A 24,617-nucleotide genomic window follows, 5' to 3' on the forward strand; every position below is an offset into this window, starting at 1 on the left:
AAACCAGGCACAGTACCGTATTTTTCGGACTATAAGTCGCACCAGCCAAAAAATGCATAATAAAGAAGAAAAAAACATTTGTAAGGCGCATTTTTGGGGGAAATTTATTTGCTAAAATCCAAGACCAAGAACAGACATTTCATCTTGAAATGCAATTTAAAATAATAACAGATTAGAGAACATGGTGAATAGATGTACGTATGCTAACGCTAACACCTTCAGCTACATGACGCACAGACAGAACTGTGGTAAGTGTCTGGTATGTTAACGTAACATATTAACAGTTATTCAGAAAACTATAGCATAAAGAACATGCTAACAAGTTTACCAAAGCATCAGTTTTACCCCAAATCACTCAATCCATTGAATTATTTTTCTTCTGTGTCACTTCTAAACAACTCCACAAACTCAAGAGGTAGAGGAAGTGCATATTCTTCTTCTGTGTCGCTTAGAGCCTAGAGCGCCCTCTTGTGGTTGTCAATGTGAAAATAACAAATAATATCACATACGAGTCGCTCCCGGCCAAAACAATGAAAAACGGTGCGACTCATTGTCCGGAAAATACGGCAATTAAAGTAAAAAAAGAATAAAAGAATCCCCTTCAGTAGTACGAGGTGACAGTGAAACATAGTTGTGTGCTAAAGGAGTCCAAGGCTGCGTCACACTCACTCACACACAACACATCAAAACTGGGACCAAACCCGGAACTAAACCTCGGACTAAACCAGGACCAAACCAAAACCGTTCTACCATGAATCACTCCAGGACAAATGAAAGATTGCACCAACTACAACAAAGTACAATACCAGTTTAAGTCATTATTCAAACTAACCAGCGAGTCAGCATCACACATCGTATCTATAATTGTGACTTTTGAACATACAATTACAAAGATAGAGACCAACACATTGAGATTTTTAAACCACTTTGAATAATGATCGTGAGTTGGAGTATTTGGCCGACCGTGACACACACACCGCTGCACGTCGACAGAACCGTGTAGCTCGTCTGTTGAGCCTCTTGGTTACTCTCCTGATTAATCCCTGTAAAAACCCGTCGCCATCTTTTACCTCGCCTGGCTGCCCGCGCGCCGATTCACACCTCACTACAGGCACGCTTTTCATCTACACTCCAGCAGGAAATAAACGAGAGGCTGCGAGGTGAGGATTTTCAATTAGTTGTGATATGAACGGCCCATTGGCTTTTCTCCAGGGGGGGGGCAGGGTCTTTCATTTCCTTCCCCAGAACGCTGCTCTTTCATCGGGTACAAACGCAGGAGTCCTCCCTTTGAGACTACTGTACGTCACGGAGACCTGTCGTAAATATAAACTTTAGACTCTTTGATGTGAGCGGTGGGAGAGGAGATTAGCGAAGCGTGTTAGCCGGCGTGACACTCCAAATGTGGCGAGCGACAATTAGTTTTGATATTGAGGTTTGAAATGGAAACGTGTTGTGGCCGCGGCTTTGAAGCGGTTGTCACGGTCGCGAGTTCAAGTCCTCGATGTGGAGTCTTGACGTGGACAAGGTGTCAGCCTCTTTACTTATGTATGAATGTAATGTCGCCTTTGTAGTGGCGATGTTTCCCAACCGGCGGTACGCGAGCACTTGCCAGGACATTGAAAAGAAAGGTATTTAAACAGTATTTTGATTTTTAATGTTCTTTATAGTACACTTTACATCCTTAATCATGTTTCTGTAGGATAATCAGGGCGTGAATATCAGTAAAACAAGAAAATGTAAAGGTTATAAATGGCAATATGACAAAAGAAACATCAGCACATTAAAAGCAAGACGTGTCAAACTCATTTTGACACTTAGGATAAAGTAAAATTTCAAATGTACAGTTATTTATGGGCACTGTTTTGCACAAATCTGCAGCATCTCAATTCAGCTCAATTTGTTTTTGTAAACCCCAAAATCATGTCCTAATCATGTCATATATGTGCTGTATTACAAGCAGAAAATATAACATCAAATCAGGAGGAAATATTGCACAAAAAGTCCCTATGTTCCCAAGGGTTAAAGGTGCCCTTAAGTAGCAAAACTCTGCACAGTCAGACAACTCTATTTAAACATTTATAGTATATAGTTTGCACTTATTCTGCTATAGAGCAAGAGCAGTCAACATTTTTATTTCTGCTTTTGTCATTTTTTCAGGCCTATAAATACTTTCTCAAAGGAGTATCTAGTTTAAATGCTAGTTTTAGGATTGATACGTATTTGTAAGTATTGATTTCATGGAAAACCCTTAAAAAAAAAAGATAATGAGTCTTTTGAACCTTTAACTAATTTCTTAAAAATAAAAGGCATTTAATCCAAACTGTGGAGAATAAAACTGTTATTTGAGTTTAGGAAAATGTGCTGCATCTCCTGGATTACAGCTGTAAAACCAGACTCCAGCGTAGAGTGGCTGAGTGAAAGTGGTCTGGACTCTGTGGAGGAGACTCACGTTACTCTCAGAGACACTGTAAAACTCCAAAAGCCCTGCACTGTGGTCCAGGTAAACCCCCATTCTGGACGAGACTGGACCTGAGAGCTGGGACTGGACTGAGTTAAACCAGAATGAATAACTAGTTTTGTAACAGTCTACGACCCAAGAGTTATCATTTCTTCCAAATATCACTTCCATAGAGCTTCCTTGTCTCTGAATATCCCTGTATGAAACTGCTACATGAGCCCAGTTCCCACTCCACTCCTCACAACCCTCCTGGCTCCACTCCACCTCCCAGTAACAGTGGCCTGTCAGACTCTCTCTGCTCAGGACCTGACTATAGTAACTGAATCTGTCTGCGTTATCAGGACAACTCATGTCTTCACTCACAAGTGTTGCTCTTCTGTTTCCATCAGACAGAGACAGTCTGGTGTGAGCTGTGTTTGGGTCCAGAGTCATTTCTGTAGAGTATTGTAAGAAGTGCTCTCTGGAGCTGGGTTCAGCTTGTGACAGCAAAACCTGGACTGGAGTCAGAGTGAGCTGGAGTTTGTCCCTGAGCGCTGACACAGCTCTGGTCACTTCCTCCAAGTCACTTCGGGGCCCGATCTTAATCCTGGCTGGCTCTGGGCTCTGTGTGTCTGTGGGCAGTGAAGCGTAGAGCTTTAGAAACTGGGTGTGGTCAGGGGTGAGGGACAGTGTGTCCAGCTCAAAGATGGTCATCTTCAGCTCAGTCACGTCCTGCTGCCGTTGGTCCTTGAGCTCTTGGACTCGGCTCAGTTGGGTTTTCTCCTGTGAGAGGATCTCCTGCTCCACTTCAGAACGTCTTTTCTCCAGGAGAAGGGCCATCTCTCTGAAGCTGTCCCCACTGTGCTGCACTGCTGTCTGGGCAGAGCTTCTGACGTCCAGTGCCTCCTGTGTGAGCGTCTTAAGGTCTGCTTCTTTGTCCTGGAGGCTCTGGAGCAGGAGGGCCCTCTTGGCCGCCAGCTCTGCCTGCTTTTGGGCCCTCTCTGAGGCAGAGGAAACTATGTTGTGGCCCTTGTGCTGGTCCACACAGAGAGAGCAGATGCTCTGCTGCTCAGTATTGCAGAATATGTCCATCACTTTGTTGTGTTGGAGGCAGATGTTTTCCTGGAGCTTGTGGGAGGGCGCCACCAGCTGGTGTTTCTGAAACACTGCAGCATCATAATGAGGCTGGAGGTGACTTTCACAGTATGAAATCACACACTCTAGACAAGACTTGACAGCTTTCAGTTTCCGCCCAGTGCAAACATCACAGGACACGTCCTGAGGCCCGGCATAGCTTTGGTCAATAGAGGGAAGCTCAGTCTTCTTCAGCTGTTCTACTAAACCTGATAACATGATGCTTTTGTTCAGGACAGGCCTGGGGCTGAAGCTCTGGCAACACTCGGGACAGCTGTAGAGCTGCTTCTCGTCCTGTCGGTCCCAGTGGTGTTGGACACAGTTCTTGCAGTAGCTGTGTCCACAGGGAATAGTCACCGGATCCTTCAGCAGATCCAAACACACGGGACAGAAAAATACTTCTTGGTTTAAATCTTTCTGTGCCATCTTTCCTGCAACAGAGCGACTGAGAGTTTCACCACTGAAGAGTAGAGTGAGAGCTGTGGGAGGAGCCAGGCGTGACTCACTGCTCTGTGCAGATCTGAGCAGGAAGCAGCTTTTAACACAGTTTAAAGGCACAGACACATGGTCCTTGAGGTCATTCAGTCTGGAGGATCAGTGAAGTAGTAACAACAACAACAACAACAACAACAACAACAACAACAACAACAACAACAACAACAACAACAACAACAACACAAATACAAATGCAAATACAAATACAAATAACTTAACTCTGGGGTGGCCAAGTATTTTCTCCTGAGGGCCATATATTGACATTGGCCGGTTGTGGAGGACTGGCGAGCAAGGGGACAAATTATGTGTCCACAAGTTGCTTCCCTCTTTCAGTTCCCTTTCCGTCCCTTTGTCTAACAATAATAATAATAATAATAATAATAATAACTTTTATTTATATAGCGCTTTTCAGTGACCCAAAGACGCTGAACATAATAAAAAAGGGGGGGGTATTTACAGACAGGGGGGACAACACGTACAATACACATTAATATACAGATAAAATGAACAAGACAGAAGAAGTAGAGAGAAAAAGATGGGGATGTAACAGGGGGTAGAAGTGTAGGCAATGGGGTAGAGGAGGCTAGGGGTAGGGGAGGTCATAGGCTTGGGTGAAGAGGTATGTTTTTAGGCGGGATTTGAATGTTGTGAGTGAGGGAGAGTGGCGGACAGGTTGGGGGAGGGAGTTCCAGAGTCGGGGTGCTGTTCGGGAGAATGCTCTGTCGCCAAAAGTTTTGAGTCGGGATGTTGGTGCAGTCAGGGTGAGAGAGGAGGAGGATCGGAGAGCTCGGGTGGGGCGGTGGGGGATGAGGAGGTCAGACAGGTAGGGGGGGGCAAGGTGGTGAAGAGCTTTGAAGGTGAGGAGGAGTATTTTAAAGTTTATGCGCTGCTTGATGGGGAGCCAGTGGAGAGAGCGGAGAACGGGAGTGATGTGTTCACGGGACCGGGTGTGGATGAGGAGGCGGGCAGCGGAGTTTTGGACCATTTGGAGTCTATGGAGGGAATGGGAGGAGATGCCAGTGAGGAGGGAGTTGCAGTAGTCGAGGCGGGAGGAGATGAAGGCATGGATGAGGGATTCAGCAGCGGGGAGGGTGAGGCAGTGTCGGATTTTGGCGATGCGGCGGAGGTGGAAGTATGAGGTCTTGACAATGTGGCTGACATGGGGAGTGAAGGAGAGGGTGGGGTCCATGATGACACCGAGATTGCGTACCAGGGTAGAGGGGGTGATGGTCGAGGTGTCGATGCTGAGTGAAAAGGGACCAGTTTTATTGAGAGTGGATTTGGTGCCAATGAGGAGGAGCTCTGTTTTGTCACTGTTCAGTTTGAGGAAGTTGAGCGTGAGCCATGATTTTATTCTAGAGATGCAGGTTTCGATGTGGCTGAGGGGAGGGTTTTGGGTGGATTTGGTGGTGAGGTATATCTGGGTGTCGTCAGCGTAGCAGTGAAAGTCCAGGTTGAGTTGGCGGAGGATGTGACCAAGGGGGAAGATGTAGCAGATGAAGAGGAGGGGGCCGAGGACTGAGCCCTGGGGGACCCCCTGCGTTACTGGGGAGAGGGTGGATGAGTGACCGGAGAGGGAAATGATGGAGTTAATGGAGACGGCAGTCATGGAGCTGTTGATTTTGGAAATTTTGTCATTGAAGGCAAGGAGGAAAGAGTTGCAGAGGTCAGGGGAGGAGGGTGGAGTGATGTCCGGTGGCTGGAGCAGCTTGTTGACGGTGGAGAACAGGGTGCGAGGGCTCCGGTGGGAGCTGTTGATGAGGGTGGAGAGGTGGGCAGATTTGGCGGCTTGGAGAGCGTCACGGTAGGAGGAGATGTGTAATTTGAAAGCTTCGGCGTGGATGGTGAGGCGGGTTCTTTTGAGGAGTCGTTCGAGTTGGCGGCCAGTCTGCTTCATGGTGCGGAGTTCAGGGGTGTACCAGGGGGCGGGGTTGATGTATGAGACGGAGGAGGTTTTCCAGGGGGCTAGGGAGTCAAGGGAGTCGGAGAGGGTGGTGTTGAGCATGACAGCATAGTCGTCGGGGGAAGAGGGGGGGAGTCAGGGGGGAAAGCAGAGGATATGAGCTGGGAGAGCGTGAGGGGGTTGACTGACTTGATATTGCGGTAGGTGATGGTGCGTTTTTTGGGGTTGTGGGGCGAGGGTAGGGGGGCGGAGAAAAGGATGCAGAGATGATCAGAGAGTGGGAAGGGGAGGGGCTGGGGCTTAGATATGGGTAGGAGAGAGGAACAGACTAAGTCCAGAGTGTGGCCTTTGGTATGGGTGGGGAAGTCAATATGTTGGGTGAGATGGAAGCAGTCCAGGAGAGAGAGGAAGTCGGATGTCAGTGGGGCGTTGGGGCAGTCAATGTGGATGTTGAAGTCACCAGTGAGTAGGAGGCGGGCAGAGAGAGAGGATGCGATGGTGAGGAGTTCAGACAATTCAGTGAGGAAAGAGGGGTGGGGCTTTGGGGGACGATAGATCAGGATAGCGGTGATAGAGTTGGGGAGGGAGAAGGCGAGGTATTCAAATGATGAGATGGATGGAAGGTTGAGGTTCAGTTCAGTGATGGATGTAGATATTTTATGAATAACAGCAAGACCTCCCCCACGCCCGGAGAGGCGGGGTTTGGCAGTGTAAGTGTAGTTGGAGGGAGTGGCTTGGTTGAGAGCATAGAAGTCCAGGGGCTGTTGCCATGTTTCACAGAGGAGAAGCAGATCAATGTTATTGTCCAGTAGCAGTTCAGATATAACAGGTGATTTGTTGGCGAGGGAGCGGCAGTTCAGCAGTGCAAGGGAGATGGATGGGGGCGCGGAGATGGATGGGGGCGCAGGGGTGGGGGGGCGGAGGTTGCTGAGGTTGGCAGTGCGGCAGGTGGGGGTGACGGGGGGGCGAAAACTAGTCCAGAGTGAGGGGATAGGTGAGCCGTCGTTGGAGTGTTGGTTATGGGAGAGACCAGAGCCCCGGTGGATGTAGCGGGGCCGGCGAAGGATCCCAGCTGAGCTAGCTGCAGAGGCAGCAGCAGCTGGGAGACGGTGGTTATGGTTGAGGAGGTGAAGGTCAGCAGCGGTGTAGGTGAGTAGGCGAGAAGTTGGTGGAGCGGTGGCCTGGAGGCGCGGGAGTGATAGTCCGAGGAGGAGATGGAACGTAGCAGCAGATGAGAGTAATCCAGTTAGTATGTTGGCGGTGGCTAGAGGCTGGTTAACTAGAAGCTGGTGGGCAGAGAGTTGTGAAAAAGCAGCAGTGGACCGGGTGTTGAAGCTGGTGGAGTGAGTGGCGTTGGTTGCCCCAGACCTTGTCTGCACGGCAGGGAGGCCCCGCGATACCATGACGGACCTCCGCAGGTGTTAAGCCAGCTGTTAGCTGGCGGCTAGGGCAGTAGATAATCCAGGAGTGAGGGAGGAGATGAGCGATGGACGGTGCAGTAATGTCCGATGAAGTTAAGGAACAGGGATGTAGACAGAAGACAACACAGAGACGCGGGAACAAAACAAAACAATGGAAACGACTAACAAAACAAAGACGTTGGGACAGAAGCGGCAGTCCACATACCAGACGCCGGCGTTGCTCTAGCCCAATCAAGACGCATTTGAGTCCAGTTTTGTGACCAGATCGCCCCCGTCTGTGGAGCGGGGAAAGCAGAGAAACGGGGCTGTACCTTGGTTGTATGGGGCTGCTTTTCTCCGGGTGGAGCCGGTGCCCCGCTCTCCGTGTCTGCTCCTGTGGCGGGCTGGGGCCACACCTTCGCCCAGGTACAGACTTCCGGGGCGGCGGGTGCGGGAGCGCGGAGCCGGTGTTCGGGCGTGGAAACGCCGGTGCAGCGGAGGAGAAGCGGAGCCGCGTGCGGCTCGTGGCGGTGCGTGCCGCTCGTGGTGGAGCCGGTGATCGGACACGGAAACGCCGGTGCAGCGGAGGAGAAGCGGCGCCGCTCGCTCGTGGTGCGTGCGGCTCGTGGCGGTGCGTGCCGCTCAAGTTTCGCTTGAGCGGCACGCTTGGGTCCTCTACCAGAGGCCTGGGATCTTGAGGGTTCTTCAGTATCTTTGCTGTTCCTGCACTTTTCTGGACCGAGATGTCTGATGTTTTTCCAGGAATCTGCTCAAGCCATTCCTCCAGTTTGGAGGTCATGGCCCGAGTGCTCCGATGACCACGGGCACCACTTTGGCCTTCACCTTCCACGCCTTCTCCAGCTTCTCTCTGAGCCCATGGTATTTCTGTCTGTTTTTTTCCTGGAAAGCAGTGCCATATTTCTATTGTGCCTCAAACTCATACAGCAATGCTCTGATCTGAAAAAAAATTGCAGACAAGGTAGGCCCCAACCACCTTTTTTCTTTTGATAGCTGCAGAGTGTTGATCAGAGTTTTGCCTTGCCATACAAATCTTGAGATGAATTTGTATAATGCTACTTTAAACTCGAAGCACATAATAGCATCTGAAATGAAGCAAATGCCTGATGATAACCGACCACATAAGGAAGCAGTCTGTGGAGTTGGATAAAGAAGTGCTACAGAGGAATGTATGGAGAGACAAGGCATTTATTAAGATGAAAAATCAGCTCCTTATTCAGAGGTCGCCTGCTGAAATTCACAGCGAGCACACAATTTTTCTTTCATATTTTTTCTGCATTAAAAGTGAAAAGGGCAATTACTAAAAGCCCACAGAGCGTGAAAAATTCTGCTTGCTCCTGACATTGAAAGACACATTGAGAAAGAATGAGCTGTATGAGAATGAGAATGAGAATGTATGTGCACATGAAAACTATTGTGTCATTGCATAAAATTGCTTGAAATCAAAGGAGATATATTATGCAAAATGTGCTTTCAAGAGCCTTTAATACTGTTCTTTTCCCGTCTGAGCACTCAGTTGTATTTAGAGTGATTCATGCATGTTCGATCAGTAATCTTTGTTCTCTGGCATTCGAGACCCCATCGCTCTGAAATTATTTTTCAGAACAGTAACAGAAGTCGGCTTCAGAAGCGTAAATAAATAACAAAGTACTGCTCGAAAGGAATCAATTGATGCTGGATTTGAACGGAAACATCTAATTCCACAAGAGAACAATGACCTGACCTCCAGCTCAACATGAAACCAGGGATTCTGCCATAATAACGGAGTCTGTGTCTGTTTTTTAAAGACTTTTGTGAAGCTCTGAAAAGCGACCGCTCTTGTGATATTGGCCTAAGAATAGAAATAAATGAATGGATATTAATCATGCAGCAGCGCTTCACGAACCTTCTCCCACATGAACAAAGGACCAGACTCATTATACATTCTGTTTGGAAATGGTAATGATTGAAAATGAATTAGATTGTTGTTTTTCTTTTGTTTCTTCTTGCTAAAATTGTACGGTAAAATATGGTAAAATATGTTAGACAATAAAATACACACAATATACATTTTCTGAAACTTTCGTGTCAAAAACGAAATGTCTAGATTCGTTACAACTTAGCATACTACGTCCTTTTTCCATTAGCAGTAAAAGCAGCTAGAGGAAACGTGCCTGGACTCTGTTATAACTTCACTGAAGGCTAACCAGCTGCTCTGTGACCTGCAGGGCTGACTTTTACGACCATTCTCCCCCATTCAAGAGAAAATGGAGCGCATTCGGAGGAAGTAGTGCCATTTTGCAGCAGTGAAGTGTGGTTGGGGCTTTTGGAGTGTTTTTCGTAAATGAGGTTGGGCTTCGGGCATCAGGAGGTTTGTGCAGTGACTGGAACAGAGAACATTGGGCTAAACGGTGGCAACGTTTTCATAGCAGAGCAGTGAAGTGCGTTTTAATTAAGTCAATTATTGCGATTGAGTCAAAAGTTGCTGTAAGTACGAGGTCAGCGCGGGCAAATCTGGGTCTAACAATTACACCTCACCGTTGTATATAAGTGTCAGGCTTTACATGAGGTCTTACTCAGCACTCTCCAAGTCACTTATATAGAAATAATAATGCCTGTGTTTCAGCATAGTCAAAGTGCTTTACGTTGCATTATTTATTCACTCCTCAGTCACACTGTGGTTGTGCAGTCACCTGTCAATCAGCACCAGCCGTCTCTGGGACCAAACCTGCTGAAGCCTTTCCACTTAAATTCTACACATCAATCTGGGACAGGACCAGGTAAATGCAGAAAGTTCAGACGGATGCTTTATGCTGATTGGGTGAAGCGTCACAAAAGAGGAGCAACAAATGACTTGCTTCTCTCTGCATATATTTCAAAAACACAATAGTCCATGTTTCTGCTGGATTCTGCCTGCTCCGTGTGCTTTGGTTTGTTTTGGCACTTCGGCCACAATGCTGCTCTGTGATTGGTCATCAGTGGCTCACAGAAGTTCTCAACTAAAAATATTGTGGTTATTCATCTCTGACAATCACTCACCCATACACCACAATCTTATTGGGGGTCTGGCTCAAGGACACAAATACAGCCCAGTCCCTGTAAAAGTCTCCGCAAATTATACTACGACTGCCTTGAATTATTTACTCCGTCAAAGCTTCCACAACATTCTCTTGTGATTCACCTCTGAAGTCTTTTGTTGCTGGATTTGATCATACGTTTCTGTTCATCCACAACACTAGAGCTGGACAAAGCAGCAGAGCACAGAGACAGTTGTGTTCAGTTGTCATGGTATCGACATCACCGTCACATGTCTCTGCTGCTGTGTCCATCGGCCACCGAGCACGTTCTGTCACAATAAAGTTCTTCCAACAGACCTCTTTGCTTAGCGAGAGAAAATAAGAAACATATTTTACTTTACAGTTTCATGCATTATTTATTCATTCCCCAAGCTCTGCGGCTATAGCTGCCCAAGCGCAGACTGATGGAAGTTTGGCTGCCAATCCGTGCCTTTGCTGCACCTCTGATCACCACTTGTACAGTATAATCACAATCATTTAAAAAAAGTATTACATTTGTTTCTACTGGTCCAAATGTGTGTATATTGCACTGATTTATTGAAAATATAGCTAAAAATGTACACCCAAATAACAATATTCAGACGATGTTATGTCACTCGAAATCGAAAATGTGTAAAATGCTATGAATGTTGGGATTCAAGTATTGCACAAAATGGAAAATAGTTTAAATAACCACAGAAGTGCAGACATATCCCTGCAACTCGGTTTTATGTATGCTTAGAATAATGTTGTTTTAACAATACACCTCCTACTTCTAATTGTGTGTGAACTATAGTTTGTTTAAAAAAAGCTCTTTATTTAGTTCTCACCCACGAGGTCCCACTCCCCGTTGGCGATGTAGCCGGTGGTGTCCGCGTTGATCATCTGCAGATCCAGAGACCAGCCGCCGTAAGTCCAGGAGCCGAACTTCAAATCGCACCTTTGCACGTCGAACGGAAACCAGCGCACGTCAATGTAACACGTGCTTTTAAAGATGCCTAAAAACACATAAGACAATACAATCTGTCAGTGCAGGAAAAAAATAGATCCTCATTCAAATGTTCTTATCTCATATTGTCTCGAAAGCAAAATCTAACATAACAATGGACAAAATGTTATTATAAATGAAAAATAACATGACAAAACATAAAATCATTCCTAGAAAAGCAGAAACATCTCCATGGAGACAAAAGGCATAAGGTCAATCTTAGCGATAAGATGTTTAGAAATTCCAAGTTTGTGGCGCAGTGACACTTGGCGTATACAGAAAACTACTTCCTGTTTATCGTCAGCACTTTCTGCATTTATTTCCTCTCTGCAAAGCCTCCACGCCGCGTTTTGACATCTCTTTATGTAATGTATTGGGTTTGTATAACGTTAGATGCATTATGTGCTGTAAATGTAACATGCTAACGTGCGCTAGCTTTGCTTTGCTAACTACGTCGACTCAACAAGTCAACGCAAAAGTTACAATTAATGGAATTACAACATTTTGTCAGAAGATCAAGTCATTATTTCCTGTTTACATCTGCTTTTTGCCGTCTCGTTTCCGCTCGAGGCCGCGTTCCCGCTTCACTAATCATATTGTAGCGGTGTGTAGCTCCTCCTCAGCTAAAGCAGAGCTGGAGCTGAATAGCGCTGGACCTCTTTGGAAGCTAGTACCTCTCAGGGTCCGCTTTGGATCGCTTTAACGGCCCGACCAATCCGCTCCAACGAACAAATGGAAACAAGGCTAAACAGGTGACGGACCCTCTACCGGAAGTTACATAAAGCTAGGGTGACCGGACGTCCCTATTTACCCGGGACAGTCCCAGTTTTGAGCCCTGTGTCCCATGTCCCAGCAGATGTGTCCAAAACCATTGATTTGTCTCAGTTTTATTCAAGACACGTCCAAGTTGTCCCAGTTTTGACCACTTTGAGCCCTTCCAACAGTAAAGAAGGGAATACATTGTCGTTCCTTTAGCCAAACTAGAGAAAATCTGGCTTTAGAACAACCAAAACACACAAAAAAGCACTCATTTCCACTGATAAAAGTTTCTTATATTATATACTGAGCTGTGAAAGAAGTATTCATGATCTGAGTGTATACAAATGTTCTTAATTAGGCTGAGCAAAATAATATGTCTGTTTGCCGTAACCCGACCGACCCGGTGTGAAACTAGCCGACTGAAATTTTGTTATCAGCATTTTGTTGAACCACCGTGTCGAATATATTTAACACGCTTGTAATCCCATCTTTCATCCTTACAGCAAAGATAACGCACTGCGCAACGCATGTGCGTCTTTATAATCACTCGCCCACATGCGTCTGAAACGAAACAGACCGCGGGTTAATGATGACAGATTGCCTTAAACAAGAGGGTTTGCATCTGACGGTGCCACTGAAGTGTCCATAGGACATGCCAGGCTCTGTCAGGGTGTTTTATGCAATGCAGTCTGGGATTGACACATGCCCAGTAGCGTCATAACAACAAACATGGCGGCGCCTGTGTCCCCCGCATGTTTCCCCCTCTCGCCTTCGCTTCCAAAATAAAGGTCAAAAAGGTCGAAATGTCTTAAAAATCGTGAGATTTAGTCTCCTGATCGGGTTGATAGAGACGTTTTCCATCGTTGACTATTGAAGCCTGACCCCTGGTGGTCACTCCGACTCAAAAAATGGCCAAATTTGGATCTTTTTTTTTGCCTTCAAAGTAAAAAAATAAGAATTAGCCACTTGAAAAATGTTGACTCGGGTTACAGCAAACAGACAATTTATTTGGGGTAGCCTTGCCTATGTTTTTTACTCTTTTATTATTACTTCCCATTCCAACCCGGGTGTGTCCCAGTTTTTAAATTCGACCTGCGCCTTTAATTTTAGACATCCAACCAAAAATGAGTGAAAACCAAGTAAACCGCAGCGTGAAGTGAAAGGTGGAGCAAATTTACACGCGTCTGTAGATATCCGATTGTGACTTATGAGCGTCTGTGCTGCGGGTCATCGCTCCGGGTCAAACGGATCCGGGGTCAGTCTAATACAGCTGTTTGCGCTTTTACTACCGATCGATTTCTGATGCTCGTCTTTCACGCGCTTTTATAGCCCGTGTCAGATAACTGCCTGTACCTGACAAAGCTCACAGCTCTGTAAAAGGAAACGTAAAACAAGATGGCTGTTACTGTTGTAAAATGTGATGGGAAATTACAATTCGCTTTGGAATACGGCAGGATGTGACAAACGTTTGGACTGAAATTGCGATTATGAACAAACAAAAACATAATCCTGTCTAATTCTGCTGTAGTTTAGACATACAAACATCTTATGAAATAAATGTGATTTTTATGCAGTTTAGATTTAATTTAAAAGTAATTAAAGTAGCAAATATAGCAACAGACAGGTCAGATAAGTACAGAATAATACATCTTAAAAAAAAACAACGTATTTTCCAGATTATAAATTGCACCTTTTTTCATAGTTTTGGCCAGGGTGCGACTTATACTTATATTTATACTTATATACTTATACTCGATTTATATGTGATATTATTTGTTATTTTCACACTTGCAACTGCATTTCATACTCCAGTGTGACTTATATATGTTTTTTCTTCTCTATTATGCATTTTTTTGGCTGGTGCGACTTATAGTCCGGTGCGACTTATAGTCCAAAAACTACGATAGTTTCGACGTAAAAACATGTTCTGAAATACATGTGATTCTTATGCAGTTTAGATTTAATTTAAAAGTATTTAAAGTAGCAAAAATAGCAATAGACAGGCCAGGTAAGTACAGAATAAAACAGCTTGAAAAAACACAAACACAAATGGTATATTTTGTCTAGTCGTCAAAGCGCACAATTTTGAAAACAAAGTTGAATTAATTATATGGACGATTAGATTTAAATGTAGAAGTTTTAGTTAAAGAGTACGGAAATATCTCATATGGAGCGTTATTGGCACATTTTCTGTGGGCAGCAGCTTTATTTACCATGATGAAATGACAGAAGCAGAAGTATCTCGCACTCAAAGGCTGAAATGATCACAATAAAAGGTAAACCAGCTCACTTGTGAACATTCTCCTTGTGTGTCTCCGTGGATTAAAACACAACCCTTGTCCTTTGACCTCTGTTTCACTCCATAAACCAGTGAGTTCCATCGCATCCTGGCACTCGTCGCTGATGTGTCATGACAAAGTGTTGTGTCCTGCACTTGTCTTCTTTCCCAATGAAAGTGATTTAATACAGAATGTGTCCTGCTGCGCCCCATTCAGATGACAAGTTACAAGCTTTAGGATCAAAACAATCTAACATATCTAACATGAAATGGAAAATAATTGTATGAATAAATAACTCATTGGGAGAATTGCATCATTAGGCGAAGGTGAACTAAGCAACCTTTGTTACCTTATTAACATATTTTCCAGACTATAAGCTGCACCTTTTTTCATAGTTTTGGCCAGGGTGCGATGGTGGTCGTTTTTTTCACACTGGCAACCGCATGTCATGTGTTGATTATTTTCAACAACAGCAAGAGGGCGTTCTAGGAATCTGCACTTCCTCTTCCTCTGGAGTTTGTGGAGTTGTTTAGAAGTGACACAGAGGAAGAAGAATTCAATGGATTTAGTGATTTGGGGTAAAACTGATGCTTTGGTAAACTTGTTCTTTATGCTATAGTTATCTGAATAACTGTTAATATGTTACGTTAACATACCAGACACTTACCACAGTTCTGTCTGTGCGTCATGTAGCTGAAGGTGTTAGCGTTAGCATACGTACACCTATTCACCATGTTCTCTCATCTGTTATTATTAGGCCCGAGCCCCAGCAGGGCTCAGGCAGTTGCAACGCTGCCGAAGGCAGCGTTGCAACTGCCTGACCAAACATGCGGGCGCAGCCCGCATGTTTGGTACCCCGTCGCCCCTGGCAAGTACAGTGAACTAGCCCATGCCGAAGGCATGGATCATGCATACTTACTCCTGCTATGACAGAAAAAGTCAACAATGAGTGAATGGGCGTAGTCCATTCACTCATTGTTGACAACAGCAGCGCGAAGCGCTGCATTCCTCCAAAAACCCTCCTGGCATCGTCCCGTACGCGAGAGTCCATGCCGCAGGCATGGGCCATGCTTGTATCTGCTCAAATCAATGGAAGTCTATGGGGAGTGGGCGGGGCATCCCGACGGAATAGGGAGTGACGAGCGCGTAAGCGCTCGTAATGATGATTCCACCCCATGGCGGCATCGGGAAGGCTTAGAGCTTTCAAACGATGTATAATTTGTTGTTATAGTGGAAACGGCTATATTGTTTTTGCTAAAAATATTATTATTTTTAGGCCCGAGCGCCACAAGCTGGCGAGAGGCCTATTAATCTCGTAAGGCCGTGCGAAGCACGGCTGCGAAAGTGCGCACGTAGTGCGCACGAAATCGAGCGCGAAGCGCTCGCCCACTTCCAAACACTCACTAACGCACTCCTCCACTCATGCACGCCCCGTGCATACTAATTAGTTGTAGGAAAATGGAACATTACCGTTGTAAACGGGCGAAGCCCGTGCAAAAGTTCGCACTAAACGAGCACTTTACATTGGGATGACGACCGCGAAGCGGTCGTCATCCCCATATAAAGCACTCATTTGCGCTAAGTAGCTCACGAATACGTTCCCCATCTCTTGCATGTTCCGTGTATATAAGCATGTAATGCAAAAATTTAACATTATTACTGTATAGAGGGCCAAAAACACAAAGTGGGCGGAGCCCACTCAAAATTATCGAAAGTACCCGTCAGTGACCAGGGACCCACACCATGAGGTAGGAAAGCGCGAGCGCTTTCCGAAAATGTATAGTTTATGATATTTGAAAAATGGGAAACATTGTTTTCGCATCGGAATATTATTCTTTCTTTCTTTCTTCTTCTCGGGACCAACCCCCCTATTTTTCACCCAGTGAACATTGACGAAAAGTCACAAAAATTTGCACGCCTCTAAAAATCGTGCCTCTCTACATTCTGGCTATTTCCCTTTTCTAAAATAAAAAAAATTGGCGCGTCAGCGCCCCCAAATGTACCAAAAATGCATTGAGAGATGGGAAATGACCCAAAAAAAATCTGATCGTAGAATCATGAAATTTGGCGCAGAGGTAGATGGTGACAAGAGAAGTAAAAAATATTATTACGGCAACGCCGTCCGCCCAACCAAATGTCGGCCATATTGCTTCAAAAATGGCTAAACATGACTTCGGAGTTTTTCCAAACGTCGTACTTTTACGAACTCCTCCCAGGGCGTTGGCCCTAAAAAGCTGAAATTTGGTGAAAATGCTACTGAGGAGTGGGACATCAAAAGTTATCCAAATTACATTGATACCTCTCACGGTCTCTGTGCGGCGAAGCCGCAAACTGTAGCTAGAATTTCAGAAATCTCCCATATTTAAAATTTCTGCCGTTTGCCCAGATAAAGTCCGAATTGCGTCAAATTAGAATCAGTTGTTAAACTCTTTGCCCTAAACCTACTTGAAGTGAAATAAATTCATTTGGCGCCACAGCGCCCCCTACAGATTTTATATGGAGGTTAAATGTTTAGTTTTGCGAAATTATATGAAATTTGACACACAACTCAATTTTAGCATCCCCATCAAAAAAGTCAATGACTCATGTCATAATTGTTATGGCGTTGCCGTAACGATGACCGAAACCTTTCATGTTATTCCAATGGGGAAATCGCCAGAACATGTTTACACTTTAGACTTTCACAAACTCCTCCCAGGGCGTCAGCCCTATTAACCTGAAATTTGGTGAGACTCATCTTCAAGACCATCAAAAGTTATCCACATTTTCATTCAAAGAGTCACGGTGTCTGTGCGGCAAAGCCGCACATTTTGCCAAGAATTCAAAATAAAATAGCTTTTTGATGGTAAAACAAAGGGGAGAAGATGTGACAGCGTCACAGATTCAGCAGTAGGCGTAATAAAAGGACAATTGGGGCGCGTTAGCGCCCCCTCCTCTTGCGGCGTGGCGGCGGTGTGGCGGCGGCGTGGCGGCGGCGTGGCGAGGGCCGATCATTGCCGCTTGCGGCTATATTTATTATTTTTCTTGTTCTTCTGCTTTTTGAGCTCTAATTTGACCCCCTGAACATGCTCAAAAACTCACCAAACTTTACCCAAAATTCAAAATCGGCGAAAAATTTTGTTTTTTCTGGGCCATTTTTTTTTTCGTTAAAAAATGGCGCGACAGCGCCACCGACAAAAGTCAAAATACATTGCGCCTATGGGAGACGCCCAGAGGTCAACTTTGTCGTAGAGCTACGAAATTCGGAACACGCATTCCTCTTGTGAGGACAAAAAACAAATATTATTGTGGCCACGCCCCCAGAATTACCCTATGCCCGCCATCTTCCTTTGAAAATGAAAACACGCTGTGTTAGCCATTTTGTTCACGTCAAACTTTGACGAACTCTTCCTAGGGCGTTTTGCCCACCGACTTCAAAATCGGCGGACGTCCTCTGGACAAGTGGGGCATCTAAAGTTATCCAATTTTTTGAGATACCTTTTACGGTCTGTGTGCGGCGCAGCCGCAAAGTTGGACAACTTATTTTGGGATATTGCAGATCTAAAAATTGTTCCCATTTGATCAAAACAAGTCCGATTAGGACCAAATTTGATTCAGTTGTTCAACTTTCTAGTTTGGACCAGTTTATGATGACAAAATTGAAATGGGCGCGATAGCGCCCCCTACAGAGTGACCTTTAAATTAACATTGAAGGTCAAAAATTAGTTTTACCAAAATTTTCTAAACTTTACCCAAAATTCTATTTTGGCGTCGCGATCAAAAAAGCCAATCAGACAAATGCCTTAATTTTTACGGCGTAGTCGTAGCGATGACATAAACCTCCCATGTTATCCCTATGGGAAAACCGCTAAATCTCTCGAATATCCACATTTTTATGTATTACACTTTAACGAAGTCCTCCTAGTGCGTTTTGCCCACCGACCTCAAAATCGGTGTACGTCCTCTAGACAAGTGGGGCATCTAAAGTTATCCAAATTTTAAGGATAGCTTTTACGGTCTCTGTGCGACGGAGCCGCAAACGTTTCCCAGAATTCTGACTATTTGGCCTTCAGAGTGGCCTATAAACAATAGAGTTTTTCCAAATGACATGATATTTTGAACAAAATTCTAATTTGCCATCCTGATCACAAAAGTATGAGAGCCAAAGTCATATTTTGTACGGCGTAACCGTAGCGATGACAGAAACATCCCATGTTATCCTTATGGGAAAATCATAGAATTGCTCAAATCACCACATTTTTACGCTTCACACTTTAACGAACTCCTCCTAGGGCGATTGTCCGATCAAGTTCATATTTGGAGAATATCATCTACACAAGCGGGGCATCAAAACTTATCCATATTTTGATTCTAAGTGCTACGGTCTCTGTGTGGCGGACCCGCAAATATATGTCAGAAATGGGAAAACAGCGAAATCTCTGAAATGTTCACATTTACGCTTCACACTTTAACAAACTCCTCCGTGGGCAATAGCTCGATCAAGCTTTACTTTGGGAAAAATCATCTACACAAGCGCGGCATCAAAAGTTATCCATATTTTTATTCCAAGTGCTACGGTCTCTGTGCGGCGGCGCAGCAAATTTGACTGACACTTGTGTTGATTTGCACTGGATTGGCCATGTCCAATGTGTCTCCGTCTGTCAAGTTCTTTTTTTATTCAACACACAATAAGGGCGCCATCTTTATCAAGTCGAAAGCGCAGAGTCGGAAGGCCGGCGGCCCGCGAGGGCCGTTGGATACCGCTTGCGGCTTTAATTTTAAATTGCATTTCAAGATGAAATCAATATATCAAATAAATTTCCCCCAAAAATACGACTTATACTCCAGTGAGACTTATGTATGTTTTTTTCTTCTCTATTATGCATTTTTTGACTGGTATGCCTTATATTTATGAAAAGCTTGTGCGTGTGTTCTCTGCCCGTGGAGCTGCAGGAGTCATGTTTGCACTGGGTTAAATGTGAAAGCCGGTGCTGCCTCAGTGAGTCCTCCTCAAACAGGCGACAGTTTCATTACAGTGCCCGCTTCACCGAAACCAAAATGTGCCCCGACCCGCAGAGACATCGCTATGGAAACAGCATCTCTAATCATCAGGTGGTTGGAGAGTAGAGCTCAAAATAGAAACAAATACTCAAATAGCAACGCAGTTCATCTGCTTGTAAATAAGAGTCTGTTTGAGCATTCAAGACAAAACTGGGACTAAAGCTGGAGATAAATGTGGATCTGGATCATGAATAAACCAGAACGAGATCAGGAGTAAGTCAGAACTGGCACAATATTCAGAAAATAACTGTATCATTTGAGCAAATTATTAATGCTATATTTGTATTTATAACAAACATTTGAGTAACAACACTGAAAATTCAGAAATAAAACAAAACGTAGGCAGAAGATTCTTACCAGGAGGCAGGTACTGACAGTATCCAGAGGAGTTGACCAAAATCTTTGTGTGGAACGAAGCATCAAACCTCTCGTCAGCGCTGCAAAAAAGGAGACACATCATATTATATTTATTGAATTTGTTTTATTTATTTAATGGATTCAATGGCTTTCATTTATGTATTTAATGTATTTAATGTATTTTATTTTCCATCCATCCATTTTCTACGACAGTGGCCAACTCGTTGCAGGGCCAATTTTATTTATTTTATTGAATATTTCTCTGTTAAATCCCAACCTGCACAGACTAATATGAAATACAACCATTTTAATTTAAAAAAAGTGATATGTCAAATGTTTTGCATTAACAAGTTTCCTTTTTCTAAACAACCAACACAATTGTAGCGCTGTCACAAATATAATTGCTGATATTTTGCAGTAGCCGACAATATCAAAACTGTATCAAAAAATCAATAGTTAGATATTTTAGCACACCCAAACTTCTTAACAAAAGTATCTGTAAAATTTGAACAACAAATGGAAAACATTTCATTTAACGCCCTCGTTCATTGATTTAATTCATAATAGAGAAAAGCAATATAGATCTGTTAAATGTCAGGTAAAGTGCACAGTTAAAGACGACCTATTGTGCTTTTGTCTTCTATATTTATAATCTACGACGCCCTTGGGTTATTATGTTATAATTTGGACATTTTAAATCGCCACATATTGATCTGAAACGGCTTGATTAAAAAAATAAGTCATTTCACACCACTTTGTCCAGTCAAATAAAGCCTTCGAGTGAAACAAATGCTTTACTTTTTTATTTTTTTTTAAATGAAGAAAAATGCCTTTGATGAGAATGAATAGAGGCTGGTACAAGTCAGCACCGCGCAGAGGTCTCAGAACTCAGTCCTTTTTTTTTCTTAAATCTCTCTTTTTCTGTTTCTCTCTATTAATTAATTTAAATTGTTTTGACGGTGTGGAGCACCTGATTGAAGACGTACTACAGAAGGTGGCGGTCATGTGACACTAAGATACCAACTGCCATAAGAAGAAAAAGAAGAAAAAAAAGAAAAAGAAGAAGAAAAAGAAGAGAAAGAAGAAAAAAAGGAAAAAAAAGAAAAAAGAGAAAAAAGAAGGGAAAAAGAAAAAAGGCGAAAAAAAGAAGAAAAAAAAAGAGAAAGAAGAAAAAAAAATAGAATAAAGAAGGGAAAAAGAAAAAAGAAGGGGAAAAAGAAAAAAGGAGAAAAAAAGAAAAATAAAGAAAAACTAAAGAAGAAGAGGAAGAAGAAGAAGAAGAAGAAGAAGAAGAAGAAGAAGAAGAAGAAGAGGTGGCGTTAATGTAACAATTGGAAGAAGAAGAAGAAGAAGAAGAAGAAGAAGAAGAAGAAGAAGAAGAAGAAGAAGAAGAAGAAGAAGAAGAAGAAGAAGAAGAAGAAGAAGAAGAAGAAGAAGAAGAAGAAGAAGAAGAAGGAATATTGTTTTCATCTGTGTCAAAATGGCTGCCGAATCCGACACGCGTCACCGTTTAAGAAAATAAAATGCAAATCACTCTAAATGCAACTTTGAGTGGTTTAATGACGAGGGGGAACTATTAAGGCTAAGACAGCCCAAAAGTCTCCTTTAAAGTTTACTTTCCAATCCCCCGGGGCCGCTCTAAAATGTTCACAATCGTTTACTCCTCAACATATTCAGAGGCAACGGTCAGCAGAAAAGCGATCTGCAGATGTGTGTGGACTGTTGATAAAAGCGTGATTCAAATTCCGGCTCGGCGCCCGAATCCTCCGCTGGTTTCTCATTAGAAAACAGTCAATAGTCCTTCTGACAGCCTCTTCTTCTCCCTCCTTCAGCGCCGCGAGTAATTAGCAAAGACGGCGCTAAATCTCCGCCGCACGGCGTTAGCGACGAGGTGCTAATCCCGACCGACCGGGCGAAAGGAGACAGAATGAGCCGGGGTTTGTTTACAGCAGAAGTCTTTGGATTAGCTCTTCCCCCATAAACAAGTTTATCTTTAAGAATGTTTTTAGTGTTTGTTTGATGTTTAGGATTTAGAGGAAAAGAACAAAATAACAGAATAACGGAAAGGATTAGGTATTATGCACAGTTTCACTACACAGTTTCTATTTTTTATTTATTTATGTGAAATGTCGGTGAGATTTTTCTACACATGGGACGTTCTACGTGTGGGATGTTGAAATTTTGCTATATTTATTCCATTTGGTCCACATCTGATAACACTCTCAAGCTGCTAGATATGTTGTATTGTAACCCACTTATTTCCAGTCAGATCAATCATTCTGGGAAGAATCAGGGTCAGTTTGCTCTCCAAACCCACAAATAAAGAAATACCCTGGACATCTTTGTTTATTACAAGTCCTTAAACCTAATTTTTAGGTAAGTTACCTTCAGCGTTAAAAACAAATAATAATAATTGTCAAAACCCAACAAATGCTCAAACAAGTGTCAATCAGAATCTCGCTCCACTTTACTCTTGACTTATGTTTAACAAAGAAAACCAAAATCTGTTATTCCTCTGTGCAGAGCTTGTTTCTACTTTATAATTAGAGTAAATCAGACATCAGAATACAAAATTGCAGAGGCACAACTTCACAAAGAGTCCAGACATTTGTTTGTGCTCCAAAGGTTCAGGAACAGCTCCAGTTTGAAATGAGGCTCAATCTAGTCAGGCTTTTTAGGAAAAAGTCTATTTTTATGTGCATATTTTGTATTTTCTTATTGTTCTTGTACTTCGCGCCGCAATACTGGAACTAAATGTTCTCTTATTTATCTAAACCAACACAAGAAACGGATAATTTGCTTTGTCAATCCCAGAATAAAAAAATAAACGGACGTGGTGGTTTTAATAACAATGATGTTCAATTATGATAATATTAATACGATATCATAAAACACATAAAGTCTCTGTGTTGGTTACATATGTATTTTCGGGGCATTTGAAGTGTGCGTCGTCGCCCTCTGCTGTCTGTGGGCGGAAAACCGGCCTTGCAACGTTTGCCCACATCAACACGACAACTCTCCTGAGAAACCCTGGCTCTTTTTTATATTTGGCACCGTGAGATGTTTTTGCATGTGATTCTACTGTCTTACTACGATAAATCAACAACAAAAATCAACAACTTTTGCGCCTATTTCTACTTAGTTCTGCTTTAACATAAAAGCAAGTCTGTGTCTACCTGTTGTAAAGCAGGATGTCGGGTCTCCAGATCTGATTGTCGGGGAAACGCACGTTTGTGACTCCGGGATAATCCGACACGTTCCACTGAAGGTAGAAGTCTGTCCAGTACTGAAAAACAAGACACAAATACATGAATTCACGTCAAGTTGGGGACGGGCATTGCCTATTATATTGAACCGCAAACCTTCCAGATTCATTCGAGGCAGATGAAGGTTTACTTTATTGTGCCTTTGACCTACTGACCTTGGAGAGACGTTAGCTCGGTTTATACGGCACCGACTGAGAGTGAATGTTAGCTCCGTGTTGACATTAGCTCCGCGTTGACGTTAGCCCCAACGTTAGCATTAGGTAGCGGCGCGTTGAAGTTAGCTCCGCATTGACGTTAGGTAGCGGCGCGTTGAAGTTAGCTCCACGTTGACGTTAGCCCCAACGTTAGCTCCGCGTTGACGTTAGGTAGCGGCGCGTTGAAGTTAGCTCCGCGTTAACGTGAGCCCCGCGTTGACGTTTGCTCTGTGTTGACGTTTGCTCTGTGTTGATGTTAGCGCCGCGTTGACATTAGCCCCGCGTTGACGTTTGCTCCGCGTTGACGTTTGCTCCGCGTTGACGTTAGCTCCGCGCGTTGACGTTAGCTCCGCGTTGACGTTAGCTCCGCGTTGACGTTAGCGGCGTTAGCGTTCAAACCGCAGACAGCGCGGGAGGAGAGACAAGAACAACTATGCAAGAACTATAAGTATTTTACAGTATTTTATTTAAACTCTGGGTGCGACGTAAAAATCCGAGCTCCGAGGACGACCGGGATTAGCATTAGCTCCTCTCCTCCTTTCGCGCACGTATGTCACGACTGAAGAAGGAACGTACTGTAAAATATGCTAAAACTTAAAATATAATGGTTTAAAAGCAAGTCTATATATTTCAGGATGATGAAAGAGAATAAAGGAGCATTGACGTGTCAGTTAACGATTCAAAAGAAAACATCCATCTCTTTTGAAGCTGAAACCCGTGAATGGAATGATAAACGTGGACGGCTTTAGCCCGACTCGAGCTGTAGATCCCTTTCTCATTTGGAGGACGGATCAGACTCCTCTCCACGGCTTTAACCTTGTTTTGGACATGGCGTAAGCTAGCTTTATTGGAGGAGACATGTCCAGCTGCTGCTTTACTGCGGTTGCTCTTCACTTCTGCTCAGTGAACAGGTTGTAGTTGAGACTCCTGATTTCTCCGATTTCCTCTATTGTTATTATAAATGTGTTTCTGTCTCTGCCTTCAAAAGCTAAATAAGTTTTTTTTGTCTAATAAAAATTCTGACGGAGTAAATGATAAGCCCAAAGTCGCATTTCACTGTAACAAGCGAAAGATTTTGATGTTTTTGATGCGTGTTTATTGATTATTTTCAAACCCAGTGTGTATGACGCAAACTCTTTCTTAACGGTCAATAAATGAAAGCCGGAACAATATTTTTGGGGCTCAGTATTTATCGTGAGTACATTTTCTGTCATTCAAAAAGATTTGAGCTGTAAAACGGCTGGATAAGTAACTAATTTTACTAATTATTTATACTAAAAAAAGTGTTTCATTTTTAATTATCAGGGTTTAT

At 43.7% G+C, this 24,617-nt stretch overlaps 2 protein-coding genes across 3 annotated transcripts in view; both read right to left on the minus strand.

Moving 5' to 3' along the window:
* LOC140349321 (neuronal acetylcholine receptor subunit alpha-7) overlaps window positions 1-24,617 on the minus strand; it is a 57,484-nt gene that overhangs the window by 12,025 nt on the left and 20,842 nt on the right. For both annotated transcript variants that reach the window (XM_072435605.1, XM_072435606.1), the window contains 3 exons: window positions 23,022-23,131; window positions 19,846-19,925; window positions 11,253-11,420 (listed from right to left, as the gene is read on the minus strand). In XM_072435605.1, coding sequence (XP_072291706.1) covers window positions 11,253-11,420; window positions 19,846-19,925; window positions 23,022-23,131 — 358 coding nt within the window. The remainder of the gene's footprint in view (window positions 1-11,252; window positions 11,421-19,845; window positions 19,926-23,021; window positions 23,132-24,617) is intronic.
* LOC140349320 (E3 ubiquitin/ISG15 ligase TRIM25-like) lies at window positions 2,318-4,001 on the minus strand. The gene has a single exon (XM_072435604.1). The coding sequence runs from the start codon at window positions 3,995-3,997 to the stop codon at window positions 2,339-2,341; it is 1,659 nt and encodes a 552-aa protein (XP_072291705.1). The 5' UTR covers window positions 3,998-4,001; the 3' UTR covers window positions 2,318-2,338.

The sequence above is a fragment of the Eucyclogobius newberryi genome, unplaced genomic scaffold (assembly GCF_026437365.1).
Source record: "Eucyclogobius newberryi isolate DKJ021-1_F unplaced genomic scaffold, fEucNew1.0.hap1 SCAF_7, whole genome shotgun sequence".
NCBI classification, from domain to species: Eukaryota; Metazoa; Chordata; class Actinopteri; order Gobiiformes; family Gobiidae; genus Eucyclogobius; species Eucyclogobius newberryi.